Raw genomic sequence first — 27,664 nt, 5'->3', positions numbered from 1 at the left:
CCAGGTCTTACTGCAATTAGATATACCATGGCTGGTTAATCTCTATCATGGCCAGCACTTTTCTGAAGAGAAACAGAGGAGAAGTGGATGGGAAGGTGGGGAAAAGAGAGGTGAAGCAGAAAGGGATGTGGGAGAGTAGGCTTTTTGCCTTGACTGAGCATCAGAGTGGAACTGACTCTGGAGACATGGGTGCAAGTGACCCTGCCTCCTGCCAATGGCTGCATTGAATTGCTTAACCAGAGCAGTGCTAAAGAGCTCGCACTGGCATGGATAAGGGAGAGCAGGCAGGCTGACAAGCTCAGCTGCCACCTAGGTCCAGGTCCAGGGCTTCAGTTGGCCCACTCAAAAATCTACATCATCTGTGAACTGTTGGAACACATGAAAGGGCTGATCCCACCAATCCAAAAACTGCAGAATCTCCATGACACAGAACCAAACCAGGATAACCAGAATGGAGCCCAATATTGATGGTGTCTCAGAAGCAAGAGACCTTGAACCAAACCAATGACACACAGTGAACACATGAAAGTGATGAAATATTTTCTCTGCTTTGTTTTGCTTGTTGGGTTTCATTGTTGTTGTTGCTGCTGCCGCTGCCGCTGCCACTGCCACTGCTGCTGTTTGTGTGTTATTTCTTTGGTGTGGAGAGGTTATAAAGGTAGAGGACGGATATGAGGGACAGGGACAAGAATGGAACTGGGTAAATGATATGAAGCTTACAGAAAATCAACAAAGATTTTTTTAAAGGGAAGTTATAGAGTAGCCAATCTATAAGATATTATGAGTTATGGTTATGTGGTTTTGTTTTACATCTATGATATGTTACAATATAACATATCAAATCATAATTAACTTTAAACCCACAAGTGCACATTTTTCAGTTTGTGTATTAGGTTATATGAAATTGTGTGGAGAGTTAGCTCTGGAGGAAGATAAGGGCAGGGGATCCTTGAAAACTAAGAATTTCAAATTTTATCTCATGTTACTCCCCTTGGTAGGCATGATTTTCCCTTGTTATCTCCCTGTGTGCACATACATCTGCCTATGTGTTTACATACATAACCACACATATTACTTATGAAGAAATCTACAAAAGAAATGTAACAAATTATGGAGAAAAGGGGAAATGTATACAAGTCACACTGTTGAGAGATTATTCTTCTAAATAGTGACATAGGAACCTTGTCAAATAAACATAAAATACGTGTTTTAAAAAGTATTACAGGGGCTGGAGAGATGGCTCAGCAGTTAAAAGCACTGACTGCTCTTTCAAAGGTCCTGAGTTCAGTTCCAAACAACCATATGGTGGCTCACAACCATCTGTAACAGGGTCTAATATCCTCTTTTGGTGTGTCTGAAAATAGCTACAGTGTACTCATATAGATATAATAAATAAATAATTTTTTAAAACCATGGGATACGTGCCAATTAATAACTTTAGCTAAAATAAGGCGTGAGATTGATAATTCAATTTTCACTAAGATTCAAATGAAAATGTGGCTAATGGTCTGATGCACACTATAACAAAAATTTTATTAGTGCTGAAACAGTGAGGTTTTTCATATATGAAAATTAAAACTGGTCCTTAAAGATCTGAGAACATTTTGGATAGTTCAGAGGTATCATTCTTGCCATTCAGGAAGGACTGCCAGATACGGGCACATAGGACAGGAGGACCTGTTTGTTCACAAGTCATCCATGTGAAAGGGCTTCAGTCATCCATGTGAAAGACTATGCAGCTTCAGACTGGAATGAAACGAAGCTCAAATGGTGGGGGTAAATGCAATAGTCCAGTTTGAACTGGGGTGATGTCAATGTCCTCTATATTGACCAGAGGTTTTAAAGTAAAATTCTGTAAAATGTTGGTCAGGGTTAAAAACATCTCCATGCGGGCCAGACCTTCTCCAATACAAGCTCTTCTTCCTAAAAGGGACATGCAACTGATAAGTCACTGAGTCTGCATAATTCAACACACATAAAAAATAGTTTTACCTAATTACTGATTGCATTTTTTGCACTGTCCTGATTCCCTTCCTTTCCTTCCCTCATAATAAATGTCTTTTCTAAGAGAGAGAGAGAGAGGGAGAGAGAGAGAGAGAGAGAGAGAGAGAGAGAGAGAGAGAGAGAGAGAGAGAGAGAGAGAGGGAGAGAGAGAGAGAATTAGAGTCCAGTGGAAATCTGAAGGAACTCACATTTCCTGCACTTTACCTTATTGTTAATGACTGTCTACAAGAACAGGAACTTTCTATTCATATGTCTGAGTCAATGGTTTCCAATGGGACATTTATTGGTTGTATTTTCTTGATATTTGTCAATAACAAAATATTATGGAAAGTTGTGTTAATTTTTTAAACATCCTTTGAAACATGATATGTGGTCTCCATAATTTTTTAACATATTTTAAAAGTGCACAATACTAGACTACTGGTGCATTGAGACTGGTTAATTTTGAAATGTGGTCACAAATTGTCATGGTCTAGTGGTGAAATAGTAAGACTACCATTAACTGGTTAGTGTTTCACAGCACTTGTCAGCTTATCCCTAGAGAATGTTCATATATATATATATTCCATGTTCTTTATAAGTGGATAATTGAACAAAATAGAGAAAATCTTGAGTAACCACTATAGTTAAGACACTATCATATAGATAGCTTTGATTAATGACATGACTTCATAAATATATATATATATGACATGACTATATATATTTTATCATATATATTTGTGACTAGCTCAAAATCTTATACTTTTGCTAAATTCTTGAAGGAAAAATGAAAGAAAATATCATATTTCCCAAAACTGTTTCATGTCTCTCCTCCTCCCTTCCACTTTATTGATAATTAAATCTAGGATATTGTGCAAGTTTGGCAAGCACATTAACACTAAGCTACTTCCCCAGTTCTCTTCTGTTTAAAATATCTGTTCCACAGAGTTGTAGAATCCCAGGAAAAGTTACTGTAAGCCAATCAATGCCAATTGTGGTCATGCTTTGAGTTTAGCTAAAAATAAGGAATCTTCTTACTATTCCAATAATGGTCCTCATTCCTCTAACCTTAAAATAATAAATAAATATTTTAACATGTACAAAAAAATAAATGCCTTTTCTTATTTTAACCACTGCAAGGTTAAATTTTAATTACTGCAAGGAAGACAGTGGCTAGACAGCAGTGTGCTTTTCCATCCGTTAAGAGACTTCCTCAGTATTTCTCAGTGTGGAGTTTGACAAGAAGCATTGACAAACACACATTTCTTACAAAACTTAAAGCAAACTGACTTTTCTGTTCATTTTGGTTAACACTTCAGAAAAGGATATTCAGCCTCCACTCTTCCTCCTTTTCTTAATCCCCACCTTGACTGCGATGGTTACTCTCCCTTTCTGCATTTGATTGTTACCCGCCCTATATCCAGGAAGTAGCTTTCATGGACTCCCTTAGCCTAAGAGTTAACTCCTTCAGGGGTCTGGATAAACTCAGAGGATTGGATGCTGAGAATGTGTTTCTTCCTTTGGTTTAATGCCAGGGCCTGACTCTGGCTGCTACCTATATCACTCTACAATACATGAGTTTACAGTGAGGAAACTATGTCTAAACAGGAGAGGATCCAGCCCCACCAGGTTATTGTCCACTACAACCCTTTTGCTTGTGTGAGTCTTAAGGATTTTTTCATACTCCATCACTTCCTCTGTTCCCATGGAAACAGTCACTTCATTAAACTCCTTATTCACACATTAGAGTAGAACAATGTTTCTTTTCTGAGACCATTTCAAATTGAAAGGTAATTAAACGTTACTTTCTGCAAGCAATTTAACTTACAGTCTGATCTCTCAGAATGGTGTCCTTCAAAAACACAAGAGTTTCAGCTACTCAATCTGGGCTCCCTTAAAGGACTTGAGCATGGCACACTTTCACAGAATTGTCTTTTCCTATTCATTTATCACCTTTGTTTCTTTCACACACTGTGCCCCTGGATATGAGCACTGAGTTGTTGAATGTAAGATGTTCCTTGGGTTAGCAGTGACTAGCTCCTTTGGGTGGAAAAGAAGTCCAAACTAAAATAGATTTTTTCCAGTAGGAGCCCTTGAGAAGTTCAGCCCTGGGTCAGGAAGCAGAATCAGGGGGTGGATCCTCTAATCCAATAAGAAGCACCCATTACCTTGGCAGTGCTGCCTCTGGCTTCATGGAGATGACTATTCATGCCACCCATGGGATTCTTTATGCACAGCCCTGCTCACCTCACCTGGGCCCTAACACACATGGACACAAAGTTTGCTTGCCTGCAGAGAAAGCCATGAAGTAGTCACTCTTTTTGAAGTTGCCCTTCTCATCAAGAAAGTGTCCAGGGTCAAACTTCTCTGGGTTGGGAAACTCTTTGTCATCATTCAGGGCAGAAGTCAGACATGCCATTACACTTGTGCCCTGAAAGAAAAATAGCAAAAGTCATTTATGAAGTAGGACATAGAATCTGAAAACAATTCAGACATCTCTTTTTTGATCTCTTTGCTCTTGGATGAAGAGATTGAAACACAAAACTGAAGTCATTTGTTCCATGTCAGGAAAGCACATCAATACCAGTCCTAACAAGTCTAAATCCTATAATGCTCATTCAAGGTCTCACTACCCATTGACTTTACAGCCATCCTCATGAGTCTGTGGTCTGAGGCCAGCAGGTTGCAGAATCAAAGTGCTCTTTGGAGTGCATGAATCTTGGTACACATTCAGCTTGTCATCTCACAGGGCAATGTAACTGGAAATTCATCTCAACTTGGTGGAAGAGGGAGTACAAAGACTGTTAGAGACAGCAGGGCAGAGGACATCAAGGAAGGAAGGCCTTTTAAACACAAGAGGGCTTACATACCATATAAATTTGCAGAGACTATGACATCACGCCCAAGACCTTCACAGATCTAAGCCAGATGTGTTCATAGTGCCAAGAAGAAAAGTTAACACAAGTCCCAACCCTACCCAGAAGCAATCTCAAATTAACAATCACTTGTATGATTAAAAAAAAAAGTATTTTCTTTTTTTTCTTTTTTTTTTACAACATTCTTTTCTTTCTGTTAAACTCTCTAAAATGTTTTTCTAAAGTCTTGGACAACCAGGGGACTATTGCCTACAAATTTTTCACTGCCTTATTTACCATGTGGAAAGAGTTTGGTTAAATTTTGTGTATTAGAAACACTATGCTTCTCCTTTAGAAGTTTTGTGTACTATTGTTTTTTTTCTAGGAAACCCCATTGTGGTTTTTATTGTTTCTATGTGCCCTTTTACCAATAAAAGACGGTCTATGAAAAAAAATAGTATTTTCTAATAGGTTCTCACTAGGAAAATAAATGCCACTTAGGGCAAGCAGAAGACAGCCAACAGAAAAAGAAACTCAATGGTAACTGGGAGGGTTTCATTCCTGATTTGGTTTGGTGTGGTGTGGTGTGGTGTGGTGTGGTGTGGTGTGGTGTGGTGTGGTGTGGTGTGATTTTTGGATTGGTAGTGGTGGTGGTGGTTGGTTTGTTGGTTTTTGTCTCTTAATACTTTCTCTGGGCATGTTTTTTACTATTAGGCCTTTAGTTTATATATAATAGTTTCTGGGTTTGAGTTTTTAGGAGATTTCTGTGTGCAATTTTTGCATCTCTCTATCTGGTGTCTTTCATGTGCTTTTTGGCACTTTTTTCCTATTTGCTTTGGTCTATGATTGTTTGTTTGCTGGTTGTTACTGGGTTCTTTTCTGTTTTGTTTTGGTTTTGTTCTTAGTTGCCTAACTATTATCTAATGAGAGAGAAAAGGAAAGGATATAATATGGAGGTGAAGAGATCTGGAGAGAGTTGGAGAAAAAGAAAATGGCTGGAATATATTTTTCAATTATGTAAATTATATAAAAGAAGAAATTTAGTTTATCTCATTGACTTTGGAATGTAATGTGAGTCATTCTCAAAGCTTCCTTGGCATTTTCCTCAGCAACCTTCAGTTCCATCAGGGGGGCATCTAGGAAGAAGTTCCCATAGCCAGCATGAAAAAAGGAGAAACGTGAGCCATGAAAAATGAAAAATGATTGGTCAATGTGAAAGGAAAGTATGCTTGTCTAGATTTAGAGCAATCATACAAAACTTCTAAATATAGCTATTATGAGTATATTTGAGGGAACCATTGTAAAAGAATGTACAGGAGACAAAACATTTCTAAGTCACAGGAGTTATAATTAATATAGCCAAATACTAAAAAGTATCAAGTTATTCATAAACGTAAACAATAAAGACATAAATTCTAGAATTTACAAAATCAGATTGAAATTTTACTACATGAAATTGAAAGCATTAGAAGACTAAACATAAAGACATGAGTTTAGAGACCTATAAATAGGATTCAGCTGAGACAATTTTCCTGATAGTCTCCAAATACACACACATGTGCTTAAAAAAGTAAAACTTGGGTGAAACTATAACTATTCTGGAACATGGAAAGTTTTTTAAAAAAGAAAACAGTACAAATTGGGTTTTCAATTATAGTGGTATTATCCAAAGAGCAGGATCAGGGGGAGGAGAACTGAATGATTATATCTTAGCTATATAGCCTTAGTCTCCCTGATTAAAGAACCAGTGACAAGCCTCCCATGTAAGGCTCACATGGAAGCCAAAAGGGAGATGGAGAATGACCAGAGTAGGAGAGCCCAAAACTTCCTGGGTGAGATCACCAACATCTCTAGAGACATCATGAACTAGGCATGTTTGGGTCAAACATTAAAATGTCTAATGAATCACTCAAAACATTCCCTCATGGAAAACCTTAGAACACATAGGCACAGGAGAAAATTTCCTGAACAAAACACCAATGGCTCAAGCTCTAAGGTCAAAGATTAACAAATGGGACTTAATGAGATTGCAAAGTTTCTGTAAGGCTAAGGACATCGTCAAGAAAACAAAACGGCAACCAACAGAATGGGAAAAGATCTTTACCAACACCACATCAGATAGAGGCCTAATATCCAAGGTGTACAAGGAACTCAAAAAGCTAGACACCAGAGAATCAAATAACCCTATTAAAAAATGGGGTACAGAGCTAAACAAATCATTTTCAGTTGAGGAACACCGAATGGCCGAGAAACATCTGAGGAAGTGCTCGACATCCTTAGCCATCAGGGAAATGCAAATCAAAACAACCCTAAGATTCCACCTCACACCAGTCAGATTGGCCAAGATCCAAAACTCAGATGACAGCAGATGCTGGCGAGGCTGCGGAGAAATAGGAACATTTCTTCACTGTTGGTGGGGTTGCAAGCTAATACAACCACTCTGGAAATCTGTCTGGCGATACCTCAGAAAATTGGATATAGTACTACCTGAAGACCCAGCTATTCCACTTCTGGGCATATACCCCAGAGACACTTTAATACACAACAAAGATATATGCACCACAATGTTCATAGCGGCTCTATTTATAATAGCCAGAAGCTGAAAGGAACCCAGATGTCCTTCAGAAGACGAATGGATACAAAAATTGTGGTACATATACACAATGGAATACTACTCAGCCACCAGAAACAATGACTTAACCAAATTCTTAAGAAAATGGCTGCATCTAGAGAAGATCATCCTGAGTGAGATAACCCAGTCACAAAAGAACAGACATAATATGCAGTCACTGATAGTGGGATGCTAACCCCAGAGGCTTGCACTCCCCCAGAAACAACTCACAGACTGTATGAAGTCCAAGAAATAAAGAAAACAAAAACTATACATATATTCACAAAACAAGAAGACTTTGACTATTTCCATGTTGCGTTTTGTTTTGCATGTACTTTACGCTTATTGCAACTAGTACGTTTTCAATGCATACTGTCAAGCCCTTGAAAAAAATCAAGTACTGACTAAAAAACATATTCACATGGTTTTATGTAAAATTTATTTTAATGTCTGAAAAAACAGTACTGACAAAAATGTATAATTTTAAGCAAAAAATGTTTAAAATCTTTAAAAAAAAAAAAAAAAAAAAAAACATTCCCTCATAGCCCTAGCCAATACAATTTCAAACAGAAAGGTGTTGTGTCTTATCTCCAGCAATGTTAATCAATATTCAATAATATGAATAATGTAGAGGCTAGGGAGCTGGCTCAATGGAGAAAGTGATTGCTAAGCAAATATGAGGACTGGGCATATGTTTGTGGGACTTCCTAAAACTAGCCGTGTAAAGTTTTAAATTTCTAAATTAATTGGAATAAAGTGGTTTTATGTATTGATAAAATACTAAGTATTGGTTAAAAATAAGTAGGAAGTGCCAGCAGAAGTCTCTAAACTCCACTGCTCAGGAGGCTGGAGCTGGAATATTATGTTGAAGTCCAAAATAAAATCAAGTCTCCAAACAATCGTGTAGAATGATACATATATAAAAACACTACCAATATATAAGGTATAATACCAACTTACTGAGCTTCATAACTGAGTTCCCGCGCAGCAAAGATAAGAAAAGATGTACTTAGATTGTACTTTGCCCAAGTAAGTCAAACAGAAAATATTGAGGGAGGGGGGCATACAGAATTGTGGTAAATTGTGGTAAAAACCCACTGGAAAGCAAGGTTGTGAACAGCAGCTTAGATTAAGCAACAGAAGTGGTATGGACATATCAGGGAACTGAAAAGTTTGTGAGAGTGCAATCATATTAGACAACTGTATCAACAGAAATCAGGCAAAGAAGTATGGAGAGGACCATGATGCCTAGGGTATGCTTCTGGAACCCTTCTAGAAGGTCAGGCTATCTGTAATCACATTACTTAATTATTGACAGGCAAACTGACTGATGAGGAGCAACGATGAAATGCATCTCACCTTGGGAATGTGGTACCCTCTGAACTCCACATCCTGTGTGGTTTTACGAGGCACGGGAATGGGAACAAAGTCAATGTATCTCTGAATCTCGTGCAGCACAGCTTCGGTATAGGGCATGTGATTCCTGTCCTGCATGCAGGGTTTCCGATGTCTACCAATTACACGAGCAATTTCTTCCTGAATCTTAGCTTAGAGGGTAGAAATCACGGTTTTTATACAATGAAAGAGAATTGTCTTTTATATTATTTTTGATCGTTTTTCAAGTTGTGATAAGAAGTAGAGAGTTAAATTTCTTTATTTTTCAAGAGAAGAAAACCTAATATATAGATGTCAAGATTCTTTATATGAGACACTAGTAGATCCACCATAGAATATCTAGAGACTATAAACACTTTCAGAAAAGTAGTAGATTAGAAAGTTAATGAGTGAAATCAATACCTTTTTCCATATGCCAATAAGCACATTGAGAATAGGAGAATAGTATCTCTCTCTCTCTCTCTCTCTCTCTCTCACACACACACACACACACACACACACACACACACACACACACACGGTATGCAGTGGGCAAAAAAGGACAGCTTATTCATTAAACATGGCGACTCAGCTGGGTTTCAGAGAGAAAGGTATAGCAGCCCAACTAGCCTTGTGAATTTGGATGTATGGGGCTCTTGTGGTAGCGACCAGCCATGGGAACATAGCAGTCAGGTGGAGAGATTTCAGAGCACCTGGCCAGAGAGTCTACCGCTGGCCTGCCCACGGGTGGATTTTTTTATTATTTAAGGCAACAGTAGCCACCTCTATTCAACAGGATGGGAGAAAATCATTTTAAGCTACACAACTGATGCAGGACTGATATCTAGAATTTACAATGAATTTAACTATTACATTTGTTCTTTTCTCTGATCTAGTTCGAGTTGAATTCATCCAATGGTAGGTAAGTGTTCGTGCAATTATTGCTAGTACAATGTCTATTCAAAGAAAAAGTGAAGCAGTTTCTAATGCTGTCCATCCATTTCTACTGGACATTCCTCTGCCCATCTGATCATACCTGTGACCTCTGGGTGCTTCAGCAGGAGCAAAAGCCCGTATTTCATCGTGGTACTCGTTGTCTCTATCCCTGCTCCAAAAAGATCACCTATGGTGACAACCAGGTTGTCCATGGTAAATTCAGACGCTTCATTGTCTTTCTCCTAATAATTAATTGTAGATAACAGAAATTAGTTTTTTGTTTGTATGTTTGGTTGCTTTAAACGTTTACAGGTAATAAAAATAATATGATGCAAGCATTTTGTAGAAAACCTAGACATTAGAGTGTTCTAGCTTGGGATTCATTCACGGGGTTATAAAAAAATCAAAGGGACAAAATTCCAAGGTTTTTCATGTCTCATTTCTCACCCACTAAGGAAATTAATTCCTGTTATCTTTTTCAAGTGTAATATATATCAAGGCACTTAGAAACACCATCAGCTCTAGCACCTGTTGACTACAGTGACAAAGTCTCTGAGACCACACACATACAAACTCTATTGCTTTTTCTATCTCTTCATTCCAAACATCTATTGCATAATTCAAATTAATGTCACTTTTTCAAAGTTAGCTAACTCCATGACCACAATTACATCTTCCAGCTTATCTTCCTGTTGATCTAAATTGGAGTTTCCTCAAAGTCTAGCTCAACTGCAAATAGTTCCTAGAGTCTCTTTAAAGAAAACTCGTGTGTTCCCTAAGTCTTAACACCCGCTGTTCCCATAGATTCGTTTACATAGAATGACATGTTCTCATCACTCTTGAATGGGTATATATATGTTTACATTTGCCTCAAAGTAAAGAACTAACCTAGAGCATGGTAAGCATAAATTTCCCAATTCTAAATAAGCTGAGAATCTTAAAAATCCCCAGATATTCTATTTGCCTAAGAAATTGTTTCCACAAGCATCGAATATGTCAGTAGAATGAACATTAGTTGGAACATCCCACTTTCACCAAGACAACACGAGCTGAGTTGAACACCCACAAACATGAAATAGCAAGTCCAGGTCACTTGTACCTTTTCCATTTTAATCAGGAAATGGTCGATAAAGTCCTGAGGCTCACTGAGGTTCAGAGACATTTGATGCCTATTTATTTCTGACAAGATGAACTTTTTCTGTTCAGACACCTCTTTGAAGAATGTGTTATGGGTTCCCGGGAGATAGTATAAAACAGGATAGGCACTGCACAGCTAGAAGAGAAACACATGCATCCACACAATCAGCACACCTTCCAGGCCATAGCTCGCTGTCCAATACTTCATAAAGATGAGTTTCACACACCTCCCTATGCTCTTATATGCCTGTCTATTGGAGAAAAAGATACAGCATGGATCAAATAACCAGATCTACCATGGATCAAATGACCAGATCTACCATGGATCAAATGACCAGATCTACCATGGGTCAAATGACCAGATCTACCATGGGTCAAATGACCAGATCTACCATGGATCAAATGACCAGATCTACCATGGGTCAAATGACCAGATCTACCATGGGTCAAATGACCAGATCTATCATGGATCAAATGACCAGATCTACCATGGATCAAATGACCAGATCTATCATGGATCAAATGACCAGATCTACCATGGGTCAAATGACCAGATCTACCATGGGTCAAATGACCAGATCTACCATGGGTCAAATGACCAGATCTACCATGGGTCAAATGACCAGATCTACCATGGATCAAATGACCAGATTTACCATGGGTCAGATGACCAGATCTACCATGGGTCAGATGACCAAATCTACCATGTGCATGCAGCCTGTACAGCAACTCCAAATCACATTTAATTTCTGACAGTGGATTTTTCCAGAGGAATGTGTGGACTGATGCTACTGTCCCCTCTGTCCCGTTGATGGAGATGAGGAGTGAGTAATCAGAAATTATGAGACAACAAACTATAGTGATACAGAGGTAGAAGCGGTCTGTATCCCAGTTTACCCCATGCATATTTCACCAGTCCTGTGAAAAAAAATGGAAACACTAATAGGTATGCCAAAGTAGAAATAGAAATTTCACAAGGTTCCACCACTACATGAGTAAAAACTGCAAAGAAAGGGAGTAAGTCTTCTCTGAGGATGTCTCCTAATTGGTTACCTAACATAAAGTTATTAGGCCTGAAATATATATATATATATATACACAAGCAACACTTAACAAACTAGGCAGGTTTTACTAATATATTGATATGTATCTTTGTATATGTGTAACAAAATTTAAAGGAAAAAAACCTTGAATTTTTAATAAGAGAAAGGAGAGGTTCAAGTACATGGAAGGAACTGAATGGAAAAAAAGAAAAGGAAAAATGATGTGATTATAATTGCAAATATATGTGTATATGTATACATGTGTGTATATGCACATACTTGTACACACACATACACAAACATATAAAACATATAAAACACATATAAAACACACCAAGTGCCTAGCTATTGAAAATCTGTACTTTTTTTAATTTTTGGAAAAGTATGAAGTTGGGACGTTCTATACTCAACTGCCATCATATTATGAAATGTTATTTAGACCCTTTTAATGAAATAAAGCAAGCCAGAGCTGCTTTGAATAATATGCTACATTATGGCTGGGATTCAACTTCTTGCTCAAATACTAAAGTAGGTAAACTTAGTTTGCTCTCCACTACCCTTTGTTTTGTGGAACATATTTTGCCCTTATAATCTATAGCAAAAGATGGTGTTCATGGTCGTACAGTATCGGTTAGAAACTTCTGGACATGCATCATAGTAAGAAATATATTCTGTAGCCTAGATCACTAGTCCCCAAATATTGGGAAAAATCAAAAAATTGTTGTTGTTACTGCTGCTGCTGTTGTTGTTTTCCAAAAGAAATGCATGCGTTGATAAAATTGTAGCCCTCTGATACTACAATTTTTTCTACTCTTATTTCATATTTTCCCTTAAGCTTTAAATGAGGCAGATAATTCACAAATTGCTTAGGAATTATAAAACATAAAAATGAACAATAATAAATAGCCTAGAAATTTTGTAAACAAGAGGAAACCTAAAACCATCTAAACCAGCTTGATATACTTTTGGTTGGCTTTTTCTTTGCAGTTTTCTTGTTTTGTTCTGCCTGTCTGTCAGTCTGTCTGTCTGTCTGTTTAGAGGTGTTTATGACAGGGTAGACCACGATGGCCTGAACCTTACTATGCAGCCCAGGCTACATCACTACACCCAGCAATTTAGTGACCTCTAGAAAAACAGTAAGTTAATATTGGATCTAGAGAGATGGTGCAGAAGTTAAGAACATGTCCTGCTCTTACAGAGGCCCCATGTTCAGTTCTGAGCACTTGGGTCATGTAGCTCACAAGAACCTATAACTCCAGTTCCACTTGATCTAACAGCTTCTCCTGGAGAATGAGAGAACAGACTAGAGTACATAACATTTTTATATATAAATAGAACCGAACCTTACCTGGGCCCAAGGAGATACTAAGATTTTAAGTTTCTTATGAAAATTTTCCACAAAGTATTGGAATTTCTCATCACTGTAGTCAAAACGATGCTGGAAAATAATGGCAGAGATCACATTGCAGGGAACACAGGCCAAAAGGAAGCCAGGGTCACAAGGAGAGCCTAGAGCAAAACAAATTAGAAGTTAGTATACAATCCTCATACAGGCTTTAGATTTTCAAATTGAAACCGTTAGTGTAAGCTACCTGATGCAGAATCATCCCTGTGACCTCTGAAGACCCGAGAGACACTTTACTCTGGGTTCCCCAAATAAACTGTTGGATGTGCCCCATCTACTTTGCAGACTCCAACTGTTCTCTTTCTTTTACCACACTCTTAAAGTCCTCATTCTGAAGAGGACAAAACACAAAAATAGATCATTTAAAAATATTTATAAATGTGTGCAACTTAAATCTAAGTGTGGATAGTTCCTCACAGTGCCTACACAAACTTTAATACCTTAATTCTTTAAATCAATTTGTTTTCTTCTAAATACTTTTACATTTCATTAAATCCAAAACAGCCAATGTGTGTTACATGTTTTAAACTTGTGAAAGCAATAAGTCACGCTCTTGTCTCAGTACATTTTACATTTACAGCCCATCTACTTCCACGATGCCCTGGGAAGTTTCATGACAATGGGGGCTCCTCAGTTTCTTAGGGAAGTGTGGCATGCAGAAAGTGGGGCAGGCTGACACAAAGCAAAATGCAGAGCACATAGGCTGAGATCTACTGTGGGGGAAAAAGTTTTTTCTATTTATGGGAAGGCTATGAAAGCAAGGCAGAACTTTCTGGTGTTAAAAGAAGTGAAAAAAATAATAATTTCTAATTGTCTTCTAAATACAAATCTCAACTATTTACTTAAAATTAATTTCTAACCATATTGTGCATGCTAATCCTTACATTTCAACCTTTATCAACAGATGGAGAGGATTACGGTGACCCACAACTGGTCAAACTGCAGAGAATAAATGTTGTGAGGTACCCAACCCTAACTGCTACATCCGCAGTGTACTCTCTACAGCTAAGGCTTAGGAGAAGCCACAGAAAAGGAAGGATACAGTGTAAGAGCTGGAGAACAGGCACACCTGCTGCTACAGAGCGTCCCCTAATCATGACAGGAGTAATGCACCCATGGACTCTCAACAGTGGGGCTGCCTGAATAAGAACAGCATAATGACCCAGTTGACATAGCAACCATACGGGGGAAATCCCACATATTCCTATCTCTAGGTGAGTTTAAATTTCCATATTGATTAAGAGGTTGGTCTAGGCTGAGGAGTCAGCCCAGTCTACAAGAAATTAATAGCTGCTGAGAGCACAGGAATCATTCTTCCAAGAATAGAATCCCACAAAGGTTTCCCAGTCACAGTAGTCAGCTCTGGATGTCTGGACATGTGTACACACAAGCAGTACTACATAGATTCAATAGGTTGTGCATACATGTGTACATATATGTATGTATGCATGTAACAAGAGCAACAATAAGAGAGGATCATATATGGTGGAAGGGCTGGGAGTGATATAAGCTAGGACTCGTGTGTCAAATTCTCAAAAAAATATTTTTTGGGTCTGAAATACTTCCAACTTTTGTAACACAAATTCTCAAGAGTTGTTTTCCACAAAATCCAGCATAAAATAAAGACAGCAGTAATTGGGGCTAGAGAAAATCAACAGACACAGGATACATGCAATACGTTTAACAAAACACACTTAAGATAATTCAAATGGGCTTTTCTTACATGACAGTGATAGAAAGTGCAAATATACTTATATGTTCGAAAATATACATGGTAGGTTAGGGAGCATACTAAAGAACGTAATGCACACATTACCAGTTCTTAGATTCTTCCTTTACTCATTCTCTTGCACCTCTAGACACATGGACTAAAAGACCCAGTGTTCATTCCTTTAGCACTGGAAGGGAGGTCAACCCATTCTACTATGGCCAATACATACTAGACCCACCTCTCAATCAATATGGGAATTCAAAGTATGAGCCCTTCCCTGACCTTTTCAACCATTTACAGATCAATGGTGGCATCACCCTGATCTCCAGAAAGTATGAAACCATTCTTGTGCTGTCAAGTGTGCAGCATCTGCACAGGGTCTCTGTCTTTTTCAGTCATCACATTATAACCTCAAAAGGACATAAACAGCTGGGTATAAAAATAAAAGTTACAGAGAACAATAGGTCTATGCAACCTGCAAAGAAACTTTCAGTGTTGTGAGCTATGCAATGCAGAAATGGCATTGCTAAGAGTGTAAGGTCTGTGGGGTACAGAGCTAAACAAAAATTTCTCAATTGAGGAATGTTGAATGGCTGAGAAGCATCTAAGAAAGTGCTCCACATCCTTAGCCATCAAGGAAATGCAAATCAAAACAACCCTGAGATTCCACCTCACACCAGTCAGATTGGCCAAGATCCAAAACTCAGATGACAGCAGATGCTGGCGAGGTTGTGGAGAAAGAGGAACACTTCTCCACTGTTGGTGGGGTTGTAAACTGATACAACCACTCTGGAAATCAGTCTGGTGATTCCTCAGAAAATTGGACATAGTACTACCTGAAGACCCAGTTATTCCACTTCTGGGCATATACCCCAGAGAAGCTCCAACATACAACAAAGACACATGCACCACAATGTTCATAGCAACTCTATTTATAATAGCCAGAAGCTGGAAAGAACCCTGATGTTCTTCAGTAGATGAATGGATAAAAAATTGTGGTACATTTACACAATGAAGTACTACTCAGCTATCAGAAACAATGACTTTATGAAATTCATAAGAAAATTGATGCATCTAGAGAATATCATCCTGAATGAGATAACACAGTCACAAAAGAACAGACATAATATGCAGTCACTGATAATTGGATACTAACCCCAGAAAGCTCTGAACACCCCAGAAACAACTCACAGACTATATGAAGTTCAAGAAAAGAAAAAAAAAGAAAAGAAAAAAACATTATGCTTAATCCTTACCCACCAAGAAAACTTTGACTAATTCCAGGTTACATCCTGTTTTACATGTACTTTATGCTCATTGTAACTAGCAAGATCTTAATGCACACTATCAAACCTTTAAAATAAAAAAATAAAAAACTTTTAAAAAGTAATAAAAAATAAGCTATATGTATTTTTTTAGTAAAATGATGCGTGAATGTCTGATAGGTCCATTTAGTTCATAGTAATAGTTAGCTCTAGCATATCAGATTAGTTTTTATCTGCATGATGTGTCTATTGGTAAGGGTGGGTTTTCTCACTTTTTATGTGAGAGCCAACATGTGATGTAAATTGTAGTTATGTTTCTTCTATGAACTTGTTTTCTCTTGTGTTTGATGCATAGATATTAAAAATTGTAATGTCCTCTAGGTGGATTTTTTTTTGTGATAAATGTGACGTGAACTTAAAAAAAAAAGTGTGAATTCCAATAGAGAGGTTGGATGAAGGTAAATGTAAGTGAATGTGAACCAGGAGATGATAGAAAGTCATGATCAAGTATAAGTTTCAATGTTCTTTCACACCATTTTCAGACAAGATTTGTATTGTATTTCATTATAGCATATCATATTATTATATTATTACATTGTATTGTATTATATATATATGAAATCACTTTCCATATGTGCATTGTTTTACTTACTCAAAATATCTTTTATTTCAAATATTTACTTATTTCAAAATATTTTTTATTATGGTGGAAAAGAACAGAGCCAGAGCCAGAGACTCTGGGAGGGTCTACAGTGAACATAAAGTGAGCCAAGTCATGTAAGACGGAAAAGGAAAAAAAGGGAGAACTAGAAGAATAAAGGGTACATACACACACACACACACACAAAATGGGCCAAGTAATCAAAATGGCCTGATTATATAGAGAAGAGCTAGGGAGAAGTCAGCCCAGTCCCTGGGCTGGAGAAATTTATGGTAGAGGAGCAGGGTATGTCAGCATACCCTGTGGCAGGTAGGAACTGAAGGATACTTGGAGAGCCTGGTGGCCAGGTCTGTTTTGTTATATCAAGTCAGCTCATCAGATAGGCATTTGTCCCAGGGTTTGAGACCTAACATCCAAGCTTTTCCGTTGATAATGAGTAACAAGAAGCAATGTGATATTTTCTATGACTATTTCCTGATGGCAATGGGGCTTTGTTGTTGGGGACCCAAGAAAACTGGAGTGCTGACCAAAACCTGGGGAAAAAAAGACTGTGGAGTGCAGGCTGTTCCACTTTCTGTCCAGACTAGCCTGGACTGGGACTGGGACATTAGAGGCTTCTTTGGAACAATTCGTGGGGCTGGACCATCTGGAGCTAGCTATATGCAAATGTTCTAGGACTAAAAATCCCGGGGAACACCTAGAGCTGGTGAATTGCTGGAACAGTCTGTGGTTGATTTGAAATATTCTGGGACAGATAGATTAGGGACAGAAAGTATATCTGAAACTTTTGGTCCTTAAATTCTTAAAGTATTAAGGTCCTGATAGATGTGGATAGGGAAAGCCCAAGATCAAAGATCCCACTGTCAGGAATCGGCAGGTGGGGAAAAAGGCATACTTATCTGAAGTACATTTGATCTGCTACAGGTGAATCCAAGTTGACTCCCTGAAGCTTATCAGAATCGTTTAAGTATATAAAAGGAGACTAAAAAAATCTTTAGATGTGTTTGTAAATTAATACATTTACTTTTATACCTGGCTGGCTTCCAAATGAGTGAGACCAAGTCTAATGTTAGCTTTAGCTCGATTACTGGGGAAATTATCCCTACTCTATTTTTCTAACACAAACTGGCTACTTCCCAGCTGAGCTTTCCAAGTACTTGCTGTTTGAGTCTTACCTGGGTTATTTCTGCTCCATCAGTCTGTCCGTGGGATAGAAGGGTGAAGCATTTTACTCAGGCACATGTTCCTGGTCCCTCACATCTAATGGAAACCTCCTTTTCTCTAAGCCTTCTTTCTCCTTCTCTTTCTCCTTCTTTTCTCCCTTTCTTCTTCTTCTTACTCTCCTTCTCCTCATGATCCCTACCTGCACCCACTGGCCTGGTTAGAGAAGCTCTGCTTACTTCTATTCTCCACAGTAATTATCTGGAGCCATTTTTATTTAGCCAATAGCTTTGAATCGGGGAGCAATGTTTATACAACAAAGGCTGGTGTGCATGAGAATTCACTTGTCTTAGAGCAACCAGAACTTGGGGTTCATAAATTAGCATTTGTATGCACAGCACAGACCAACCCCCAACATATGTTGTCATTGCCACTATATAAGGTCTGTACTGAAATTCACATTTCAGAAAAGGCAGTAGACTTGTGTCTTTGAGTCATAGTAAAAGCTTGGGGACCCAAAACTGACTCTTGGTTAAAAGCATTAGCCCTTTCCAGAGGGCTGGATATGTAGATTGGACAGAGATGATTTTAGCTCAATCAAGAAGTATTTTTATGTCTCTTCTTAGAAGACAACCAAAGATAACTTAAAATCTTGAATTTGTCACTGATAATAATATTCAGTGCCTTATTAGCTTATCAGAACTTCATTGATTGGATTTTGAACTTTAAAAGTTTTAGTGTAACAGTAGCAAAGGGAGAAAGAACAATGAAACAGTCTTTTTTCTAACTTGTACATTTAAACCTTCCCATCCTAAGACCTTTATATACCTTACATTACTTTGTTAGACCTTCACAAACTACATTTGTATATCTTGGAACACTTTTTTAGACCTTCAGAACATCTATAAATTTTAAACTTCTATCCAACCATTTACCATGAGAAACAGGTGGTTGATTTCTGGGAACAGTACTTGTAAAAAAAAAAAAAAAAAAAAAAAAAAAAAAAAAGGTTCTAAACTGCTTTTAAAAATATGTACATGTATCTCTGTTTCATTAAATAAAGTTGTAAGGGAAAAAGGTTACTTTGAAACTTGTTTTGTGTGTTTGTCTTTTCAGTAAAAACACAGTGACATTCCCAAGCAGAATGAAAAAAAATGAAAACTTCCAAATCACAGATGAAAGGCAACCTTACTTGTGGGACTGTGGACCAGGCCAGGAAATTTGGTATGGTTGAGTGGGTTCAGAGACCCCAGAACCCATCTGGGGTTCTTCTCCCTACCAGAATCTTGGCCTGGAACATATGACACACTACCCACATAGGAACATTATCTGTGATCAGCTAACTAAAACTGAGTTCTCCATACTTATGAGATATTTAGAGGCCCTGGAGGTTTAACCGAAAAGCTTCCCTTCCTGGACATTCCTTTTTACAAAAGGTATTCAATCTCTGGTCCATGGTGGAAAATGCACCCATTTTCCACAATGAACAATCAATAAACAGTTTGGGACCAAAGGCTGTTTCTCTCATCAAGAACTACCAAGGGGAGCATGGAGCAGGCCTTCATCTACAGAGCAGTCTCCCACAGAAGGCCCCTCTGCACTCCCAGACAATCACCCTTAAGCTAAGAACAATCACTGATGTGCTAGGCTGGAGTCCCCCACCCCACCCCTTCCTACCCCACTCTGTTCCTGCCTCCCCCAAGACTTCCAGTGGTGTCTAGATGTCCAGGAGTCAAGGAACCTTAGATTTGGCCTCAGCCTATCTTGTTTTACACTCAGGCAGAGGCAAATCTTAGTCTGTGTTTTCCCACCCCCAGAGCAGTGTATCCCCCTGTTCTCACGAGCCTAGTATCTGATGGTGATGTAAGGTAAATGCAATCTAGTGTGTCCATTTTTGCCTGTCCAAACGGCGTTCCCACACCCCAGTAGCAAGGCAGAACTCAAGACCAAACTTACCCTTATGACTGAAGAACAAGTAGGGCAAGAAGAGCTTCCTGTCACACTGGCATGACTTTTGTAGTAACAGCAGACAAAACAGACAGGTCAGCCAGCAGAGAGATGAGAAAGCAGGCAAAAGGGACACAGTATCTTCAGCAGAGATACCCAGAAAGGTGTAGCAGAGCTAGAGAGACACGTATGGCATAGCTAAAGGGTGGAATGGTTAGAACAGGTACAGGGGAGAAGTAGCTCAGAAAGTGGACTCTAGAAATTGGGGTCAGAGTTGATGGATGGCAGGAGCCAGCAGAAACAAATAATCTGCCCGTCTCCGGCCGCCATGTCCGCACATCTGCAATGGATGGTCGTTCGGAGCAGCTCCAGTTTCTTAATCAAGAGGAATAAGCAGACGTACAGCACGGAGCCCAATAATCTCAAGGCCCAAAACTCCTTCCGCTACAACGGGCTAATTCATCGCAAGACCGTCGGAGTGGAGCCCGCGGCTGATGGCAAAGGGGTCGTGGTGGTTATGAAACGCAGATCTGGTTTCTTACGTGCCTGCCACTTCTTACGTGAGGACCACCATCAATAAGAATGCTGAGGCCACCCTCAGCCGCATCAGGCACATGATCCGAAAGAACAAGTACCGCCCTGATCTGCGTAAGGCGGCCATGCGCAGGGCCGGTGCCATCCTTCGAAGCCAGAAGCCTGTGGTGATGAAGAGGAAACTGACCCTCCCCACCAAGAGCTCCTGAGCCCCACACCCCAGAAGCAATAAAGAGTCCACTGACTTGTTCAAAAAAAAAAAGAAAAAGAAAAAGAAAAAAGAAAAGAAACAAATAATCTGCACATACTGAATAGTCAGACCGGCAACTTGGTTCAGAGAGGCTGAGTTCCTTGAATGGGAACTTACATATGCCAATCCCAGGATTCAGTGCCAGATGAATAAACAAAGAAATAAAAAAGGAAGGACATGACTACTCCTAGGTATGGTGAAGGAGATATAAGAGCATAGCCAGAAGTGAAGACATCTGGGAGATTCAGGAATGGACATGACCCTCGGCTGAACCATGTGAGGAGAGAAGGAAAGGGAGACAGAAGAGACAGGAGAGTAAAGAGTAGATTTTAAGAAAGAAAAAAAAAGACCAGGAAACCAAAATGGCTGCTGAATTATATAGAGAAGGGCAGCTGGGAGAAAGGCAGCCCAGCCCCCATGCTGGAAAAGTTTAGGGAAGGGGACAGGAAATGTCAGCTCTACCCAGTAACAGGTAGAGATTATGGGGCAGAGATTACAGGATGCTCAGAGAACCTGCCACCCAAATCTGCTGTGGTATGTTAAATAGGTACCTCAGTCAGCCACAAAATATTATTCTAATAAAAGGAGAACTCAAAGATCTGCAGTGACTTTCAGACACTGTAAATTTTATATTACTGACGTCAAAGGCTGAGGTAAATCACTACTAATGTCCTCCTAAAATCCATCAAAAGTTAAAACCATGAGGATAATCAAGACAATACATTTGAAAATGAACTCAAAAACTAATATACACAATATATGGCGTATATTCTTTTCCTTTTCTGCGCTTGTCTGCTGCATACATTGGTACTATATATCACCTTTTACTGACACACTCACTTCATTTCCAAAAATTATCCTCAGGTCAACCAAATTATACAAATACTCTCTGTAATAACTGTATCCTATGTAGTTCCAAAAAACTGGTAAATATGCATTTAAAAATTATAGAATATTGGTTTAAAACATAATTCTCCATAGAAAATAAAATAATATGTTAATGATATTCTTACAAAACATTTAGATTGTGGAGTTTTATGGACACACTCAATATATATATATATATATTGGCCCTGTTCTTATCCCCCCTGCCCGCTTTCAAGCCCACTTTCTCCTCCACCACACCCCACACCTGCATGTGCACATACATTCATTTGCTGAGCTTTGTACTGAGGCAGCTCCATCATTACAAACTTCCCCACATGAACAATTGTACCTGACACTTTACACAGTTTGGTCACCCTGTAACATCTCTCAAAAAGTCACCAGAAACTTTCTTACTTTTCAGGGTTAATACAACCAAGATGCATATTTTCCTTCTGGTGTGGAGAGTCTGTCAGTTAGATGTGGACCTGTTGCTAGATACAGCCTACTATTGTAGTGCGAATGTTCTGTGCTACTTCCTTGTCTAACTTAAAAACACATTTTCTGTTGTCTCTACCTTTGTTTCCTTCCACAATCACATGAAAACAAGAACTATGGATAATATTTAAAGCTAATTGCACAGAAGTTGTTCAGTGTGGGTCCTGGAAAGGCTGACATCATAACTGCCTCATTTCTTACTGTTGTCATGGGAGCAGAGAAACCTTCAATTATACGCTGACTCTATGTTTATAAAAAGCCTATTTGTAATTTTAAAAAATCATCTTCCATATCTGTTAATTATAGAAATAGATACACACCATTGGTTTTTCTCAACTCTTCCAACAGATAAGTGACTTCCTCCTGAATCCGGTCTTCGATAGTTTTCTTTCCCATCCCCATAGACCTTAAGACCATGAGGGAGAAACGACGTGTTTGCTTCCATACTTTTCCATTGCTGAAAACGATGCCTGTTGGAACAAAAAAAAAAAGTCTATTACCATGAATTCTAGTTGAGAGTACTCATCTCTGGAAATAATACTGACCCCTGTGCGGGCATCAAAGACATGATTGTCAGCCCCACCTTACCTAACACCTCTCTCATTTTATTTTCCTCCTTTTTTTATTGGATATTTTCTTTACTTACATTTCAAATGTTATCCCCTCTCCCAGTTTCCCCTCTGGAATCCCCCTATCCTACCACCCCTTCCCCCGCCTCTATGAGAGTGTTCCCCACCCCACTCCCATTCCCTCCTATCTCCCTGCCCTGGCATTCCCCTACACTGGGGTATTGAGCTTTCATAGGGCCCAGGACCTCTCCTCTCCTTGATGTGTGACACCTCTCTTAATGCAACCTAGTATTTCACCACTAGGGTTCTAGATTTCACATACTTGAAAGAGCTTGTTTCCACCAGTTCTCAAAACCTCAGAATAACTCTGTGAATCTTTGGTCTCCTCCATTTTGCTTAAAAGGAGGATGTCAGCAAAGTATCTCCTCTATGATCACATAGATTATAAATTGTAAGGAGGCAAAGTCAGAGCTAGCTTTTCTGCTTGTGAATTTTATAAATATCAAGTGATGATTCTCCAGGGAAAAAAAGGAATATTGAATTATGATCAGGTGGTTGAATGGTTGCTTAATATGTCCAAGACCTTGAGTGGAGACGAGAGTTGGGTACAGAAACTTCAGCTTTGGAAGAGATCTCACAACATTGTGTTCCTCAGAAAAGGAGTATGTATAGTAATTGACAAGTTCCTCTTTGTGGATTAAAATTCACTCTCTACTTGCTTAAAATATTGGATGTTCTTTGAGATATTCACATCTTAAAAGTTCAACAAAAATTCTCTAAATTAGAAAACAGGATCAGGGTAAAAGATAAGCCCATTAAAAATAAACTTGTCAGGAAAGTTTTAGGGAATGGTACAGAGGAGCAAAAGATTCCTTTGACTTTTTCCAGAACTCAGTTCTCTATCAGAACACTTGACAGCTTTATACCAGCTCCAAAAATCAATAGCTGATAGACAGTTGATCTCTCCAACTAGCACAGTTTCAACTTGTGGCTCATCTGCTATGAATTAGAAAATAGCTACCCAATCAGTGTAAACCTTAATAAGGATATTGAATATTACTCTTTTCCTAGGTTATTGACATGTGTTATAATATACCCTCCTAATCTTGGGCAGTATGCCAGACAGCCTAATCAGCCGTGCAACCATGGAAGACAATAGCCCATACTCTGCAATGTGCTATTTGGGGTTATGATGGTTTGTAGGTTAATTATTGTAACTACACTTTCAACTTAGGCTAATTTTAGCACAGATGGGTTTGCTGGGATATAATCTCATTGTGACTTGAGAAACATCTTCACTTAAGTTTCAAAAACATTTCCAAGTGGTTGGATTAGTTTTCTGGGGAAAACTATTTCTTCCACTCCCAACATTTCTCAGTTGCCTATAGTTCTTTGTGCCAAGATGGGGTAGAGAAGGAAAAGGAGCCAAATTCACCAATGGGCACTGTGTACAGACATATCACACCAAAGGCCACTAAAATCTATTACTACACATTAGTCAAGATTTATGCAAACATAAAGAAAATGAAGTCACATTTACAGGAAAAAAAGTGTAAATTATTATTTCAAGTAAAAAAAGTCTAGACTTTTAAAGAGAAATACATTTTTTCCGTTATAGGGAACCTAGAGATATATGTTTGTGTGCATGTATTTGTGTATGATGTATGTGAGCATGTCTGTATGCATGTGTTTCTCTGTGTGTATGCATGTGTATGTGCATGCATGCACATGTGTACATGCATATGAAAGAGAGAAGAAGAAGGTATGTAAGAGGAGAAGATGAAAAGAGAGTGTGTATGCAGAGATGGGACTCCAGGGGAGAGGAAAGCAATCAGTTAGAGGGACAGGAATGGGAGAGGTCAGTCAGATGGTGACTAGCGCAAAGGTTTCAGAAAATAAATAATATAAGAAAGTGTGTTTCATGTGCTACCTTTAAATTGTTCTGAATTTTTACGAAGTCCCTCATGGACTCATCATTACTTCTAGCTTCTCAGTTTTCTTCCCTATATAGCTTCATTGCCACTTGTGCAGACCTGGATGTGCCCCAACAAAGAGCCATACCTAACCCTTGGCTGATTTTACTGAGTAACGACGTGTCCACTTTATCAGAAAACTCATCTCCCCGGTCAATCAGGGCTTCCTTCAATGCTTCGTATCCATACAGCACCACAGTGGGCTTCATGCCCAGATACACGGTGAATACAGAGCCATACTCTTTGGCTAGCTGAAAACAGAGCAGAGTGACCAGAGAGGGTGATGTTTTCACTCATACCAAAGAGACATTTCAATATTCACCCACTCACTGACTTTAAACCCAGGAGTTTAGTAAGAAACGACATTCAAGCCGCCATTGTCACTGTGCTCTTGCTGACATTGCTGTTACTACTGTTCTTCAGAGCAACAGAGACTGTGATACATATTCACTCAAATTGTACTTTTACTTTTTCCTGATAAACCTGCATTTCCATCAGATTTCTATTTCTGCCTACTCTTACAATGAACACTGCTTCTCTTCCTGAGTTCTGGACATGTCTCTCGGTCACCACCTGTACACTAGAAATCATCTCCTGCCGTCCCTTCTCCATGTCATCCATACTCTAACGGTTCTGAGTTCTAACAGTATTGAGAATGAAGCACGCTGGACATGCTTGCTCTCCAGGCTGTACCTTCTACAAGGTCTTATACATTGTAATCTCTCTTAAAACCCGCTGCATGCACAGAGAAATACCTGATGCCAGGCAGCCATTCATTGCTGGTAAATGCAAAAACAGTCAACTCCCCTGTGCATGCTAGAGAAATAGAAAGTAAAGCTCAGAGAGATTTTACGGTTTGCCTCAAACCATGAGTTAATTCTGAGCTCCCAGCCCAGAAAGAAGAATCTATGGAGGCAGTCAGTTCCCTGGTCTCAGAGAAAAGATACATATCTGGTCACTCCTTCATGTTTCAGGGGATGACAGCCATGTGAATGAATGATAGAGAAGTCATTGACTCATTATTTATAAAATTTGACAAGGACTCTCAGAATTATTGGAAACTTGGTTATGTCCTTAGCTCCAAATCATTATATGTTCTAGAAAAAAAAATGTGTAGACTTGAGAACGTATAAATTAATATATTTTGTAACTGCACACAGTTCCACCTGCACTGCAGTTTGTCAGAGGATGATGGATGTACTAAAAGGGACCTGGGACACACTGTGAGCCTGGACTCTGCTACTCCTGACTGTCACAAATCGCTTCCAGATTCTGTTTCCTTCTAGCTCTACACAGAGTACAGATTTAGGGGCTGACTTGGACTTGCATTGAAAAAAAATTGTTTTTATTCTTGGGTTGGAAATATAGTTCCCTATATAAAGTACTTGGTGTTCTTACATAAAACTGAGCACAGTCGTGCATACATGCAATCTTAGTGTTCTCACCACTAGAAAAGAGACAGACAAGAGACTCCCCAGAAGCTCAGAGCCAGATATCCTGAGATACACACAGCAGTAACTGATAAAAACACTGTCTCAAATAGGGTGACAAGCAAAACAGACACCCAAGGTTATCCTCTGACTGCCACCGGACTATTGTAGTAAATATGTGCTCACACTCAAACACATGTATCCATATACATATGCATGCATAATAATATATATTATACACACATTTACTCTTGAGTTGGGGCTTCAGATAGAGGCCTGAGAAACTAAAACAGGATAAATACATCTCTACCTTTAGTTCATACCTATCTCCTCGACCTTAAAGTGTAATTCGATTACTGTTGGACTCTGAGTGTAGGCTAGGAAAGCATTCAAGTGGCTAGGAAAGCATTCAAGTGTTTATCCTAAGAGTAATTCTCCCACTTGAATATTGAAGCCATCAGCATGAGATTCTGTTTCAGAGTCTCTATAGTTGCCCTGGAAGCCTTCAACAATGATCTTAAACCACCAGGAACAGACAAGCTCTGCAGGCAGCTCACTCTGTGAAGAAAATACCCTCTAATCAAGGGCAGACATTTCCTGGGAACCAAAGCACCACAGCCAGAACACCAAGAGATTATCCCTGAGCTGTTTAACAACTTCCTGGTCACAAAAAAAAGCAGTTCCTCTGCACAAAATGGGCATTGCTCCCTACCCTCAAGAACCAGAAGCTTCCTCTACACTGATAATAAGACCATACTATCCAAACACCTCAAGCCTTGTCTTTGTTTTTTACTGTATAAAACCTCAAGACTGGCAACTCAAAGGAAACCTCTGAATCTATCTCTTTAACTATATATATAGCCACTGTGTTAGTAAAATATTTTTCCTTGCTGTACTGTAAACCTGTATTCCTACACTTAAAAAGAAGACTTCTTGCTTGGCTCCTGGTAGCATCTGCATGCAGTGTGGAACCAATATTATTTGTACTAAGGATGTATAATTCACTCATTAAAAACCACTATGGGAGTGGGGCAGCTGTAGAGATGGTTTAGTGGTTAAGAACACTTACTGTTCTTCTAGGGGTCCTGATTTCAACCTCCAGCAACCACATGGTGGCTCACAACCATCTATAATGGAACCTGGTGCCCTCTGCTGGGGTGTCTGAAGACAGCAACGGTGTACTCATACATAAAATAAATAAATAAATAAAAATTCTCTTTAAAAAAAAAGAAGAAGAAGAAAAGAAAGAGAGAGAAAGCCACTGAAAGGAAACAGATCACACTTACCATGTTTATAGATTTGCTAATATTTTTAACATCCACTTGCAAAATATTTCCAAAGAATGGTAGAGGAGTGGGACCAGGTGGGAGTTTCTTTCTGTCACGGTGCTGAATCCATAGAAAAAGAAAAGTCAAACAAGAAAGCCAAATCCCCAGAAAAATGAAGAAAGCCAT

At 38.9% G+C, this 27,664-nt stretch overlaps 1 protein-coding gene and 1 pseudogene across 2 annotated transcripts; one reads left to right on the top strand and one right to left on the bottom strand.

The window, feature by feature from the left end:
• Positions 1–1,741: 1,741 nt before the first annotated feature.
• On the bottom strand, positions 1,742–27,664 carry LOC308417128 (cytochrome P450 2C70; the record flags this gene model as incomplete). Its single annotated transcript, XM_080912255.1, has 9 exons — positions 1,742–1,923; positions 4,276–4,417; positions 8,812–8,999; positions 9,863–10,004; positions 10,862–11,035; positions 13,291–13,451; positions 22,559–22,708; positions 24,869–25,031; positions 27,497–27,664. 9 exons carry the CDS (start codon positions 27,662–27,664, stop codon positions 1,742–1,744), a joined length of 1,470 nt encoding a protein of 489 aa, XP_080768381.1.
• Positions 20,421–20,835, top strand: LOC308417131 (large ribosomal subunit protein eL28-like; annotated as a pseudogene). Its single transcript has one exon. The product of its transcript is annotated as a large ribosomal subunit protein eL28-like (transcript).

Source organism: Micromys minutus, assembly GCF_963924665.1.
Source record: "Micromys minutus genome assembly, chromosome: 2".
Taxonomy (NCBI): domain Eukaryota; kingdom Metazoa; phylum Chordata; class Mammalia; order Rodentia; family Muridae; genus Micromys; species Micromys minutus.
This window is presented reverse-complemented; position numbering and strand designations above follow the sequence as displayed.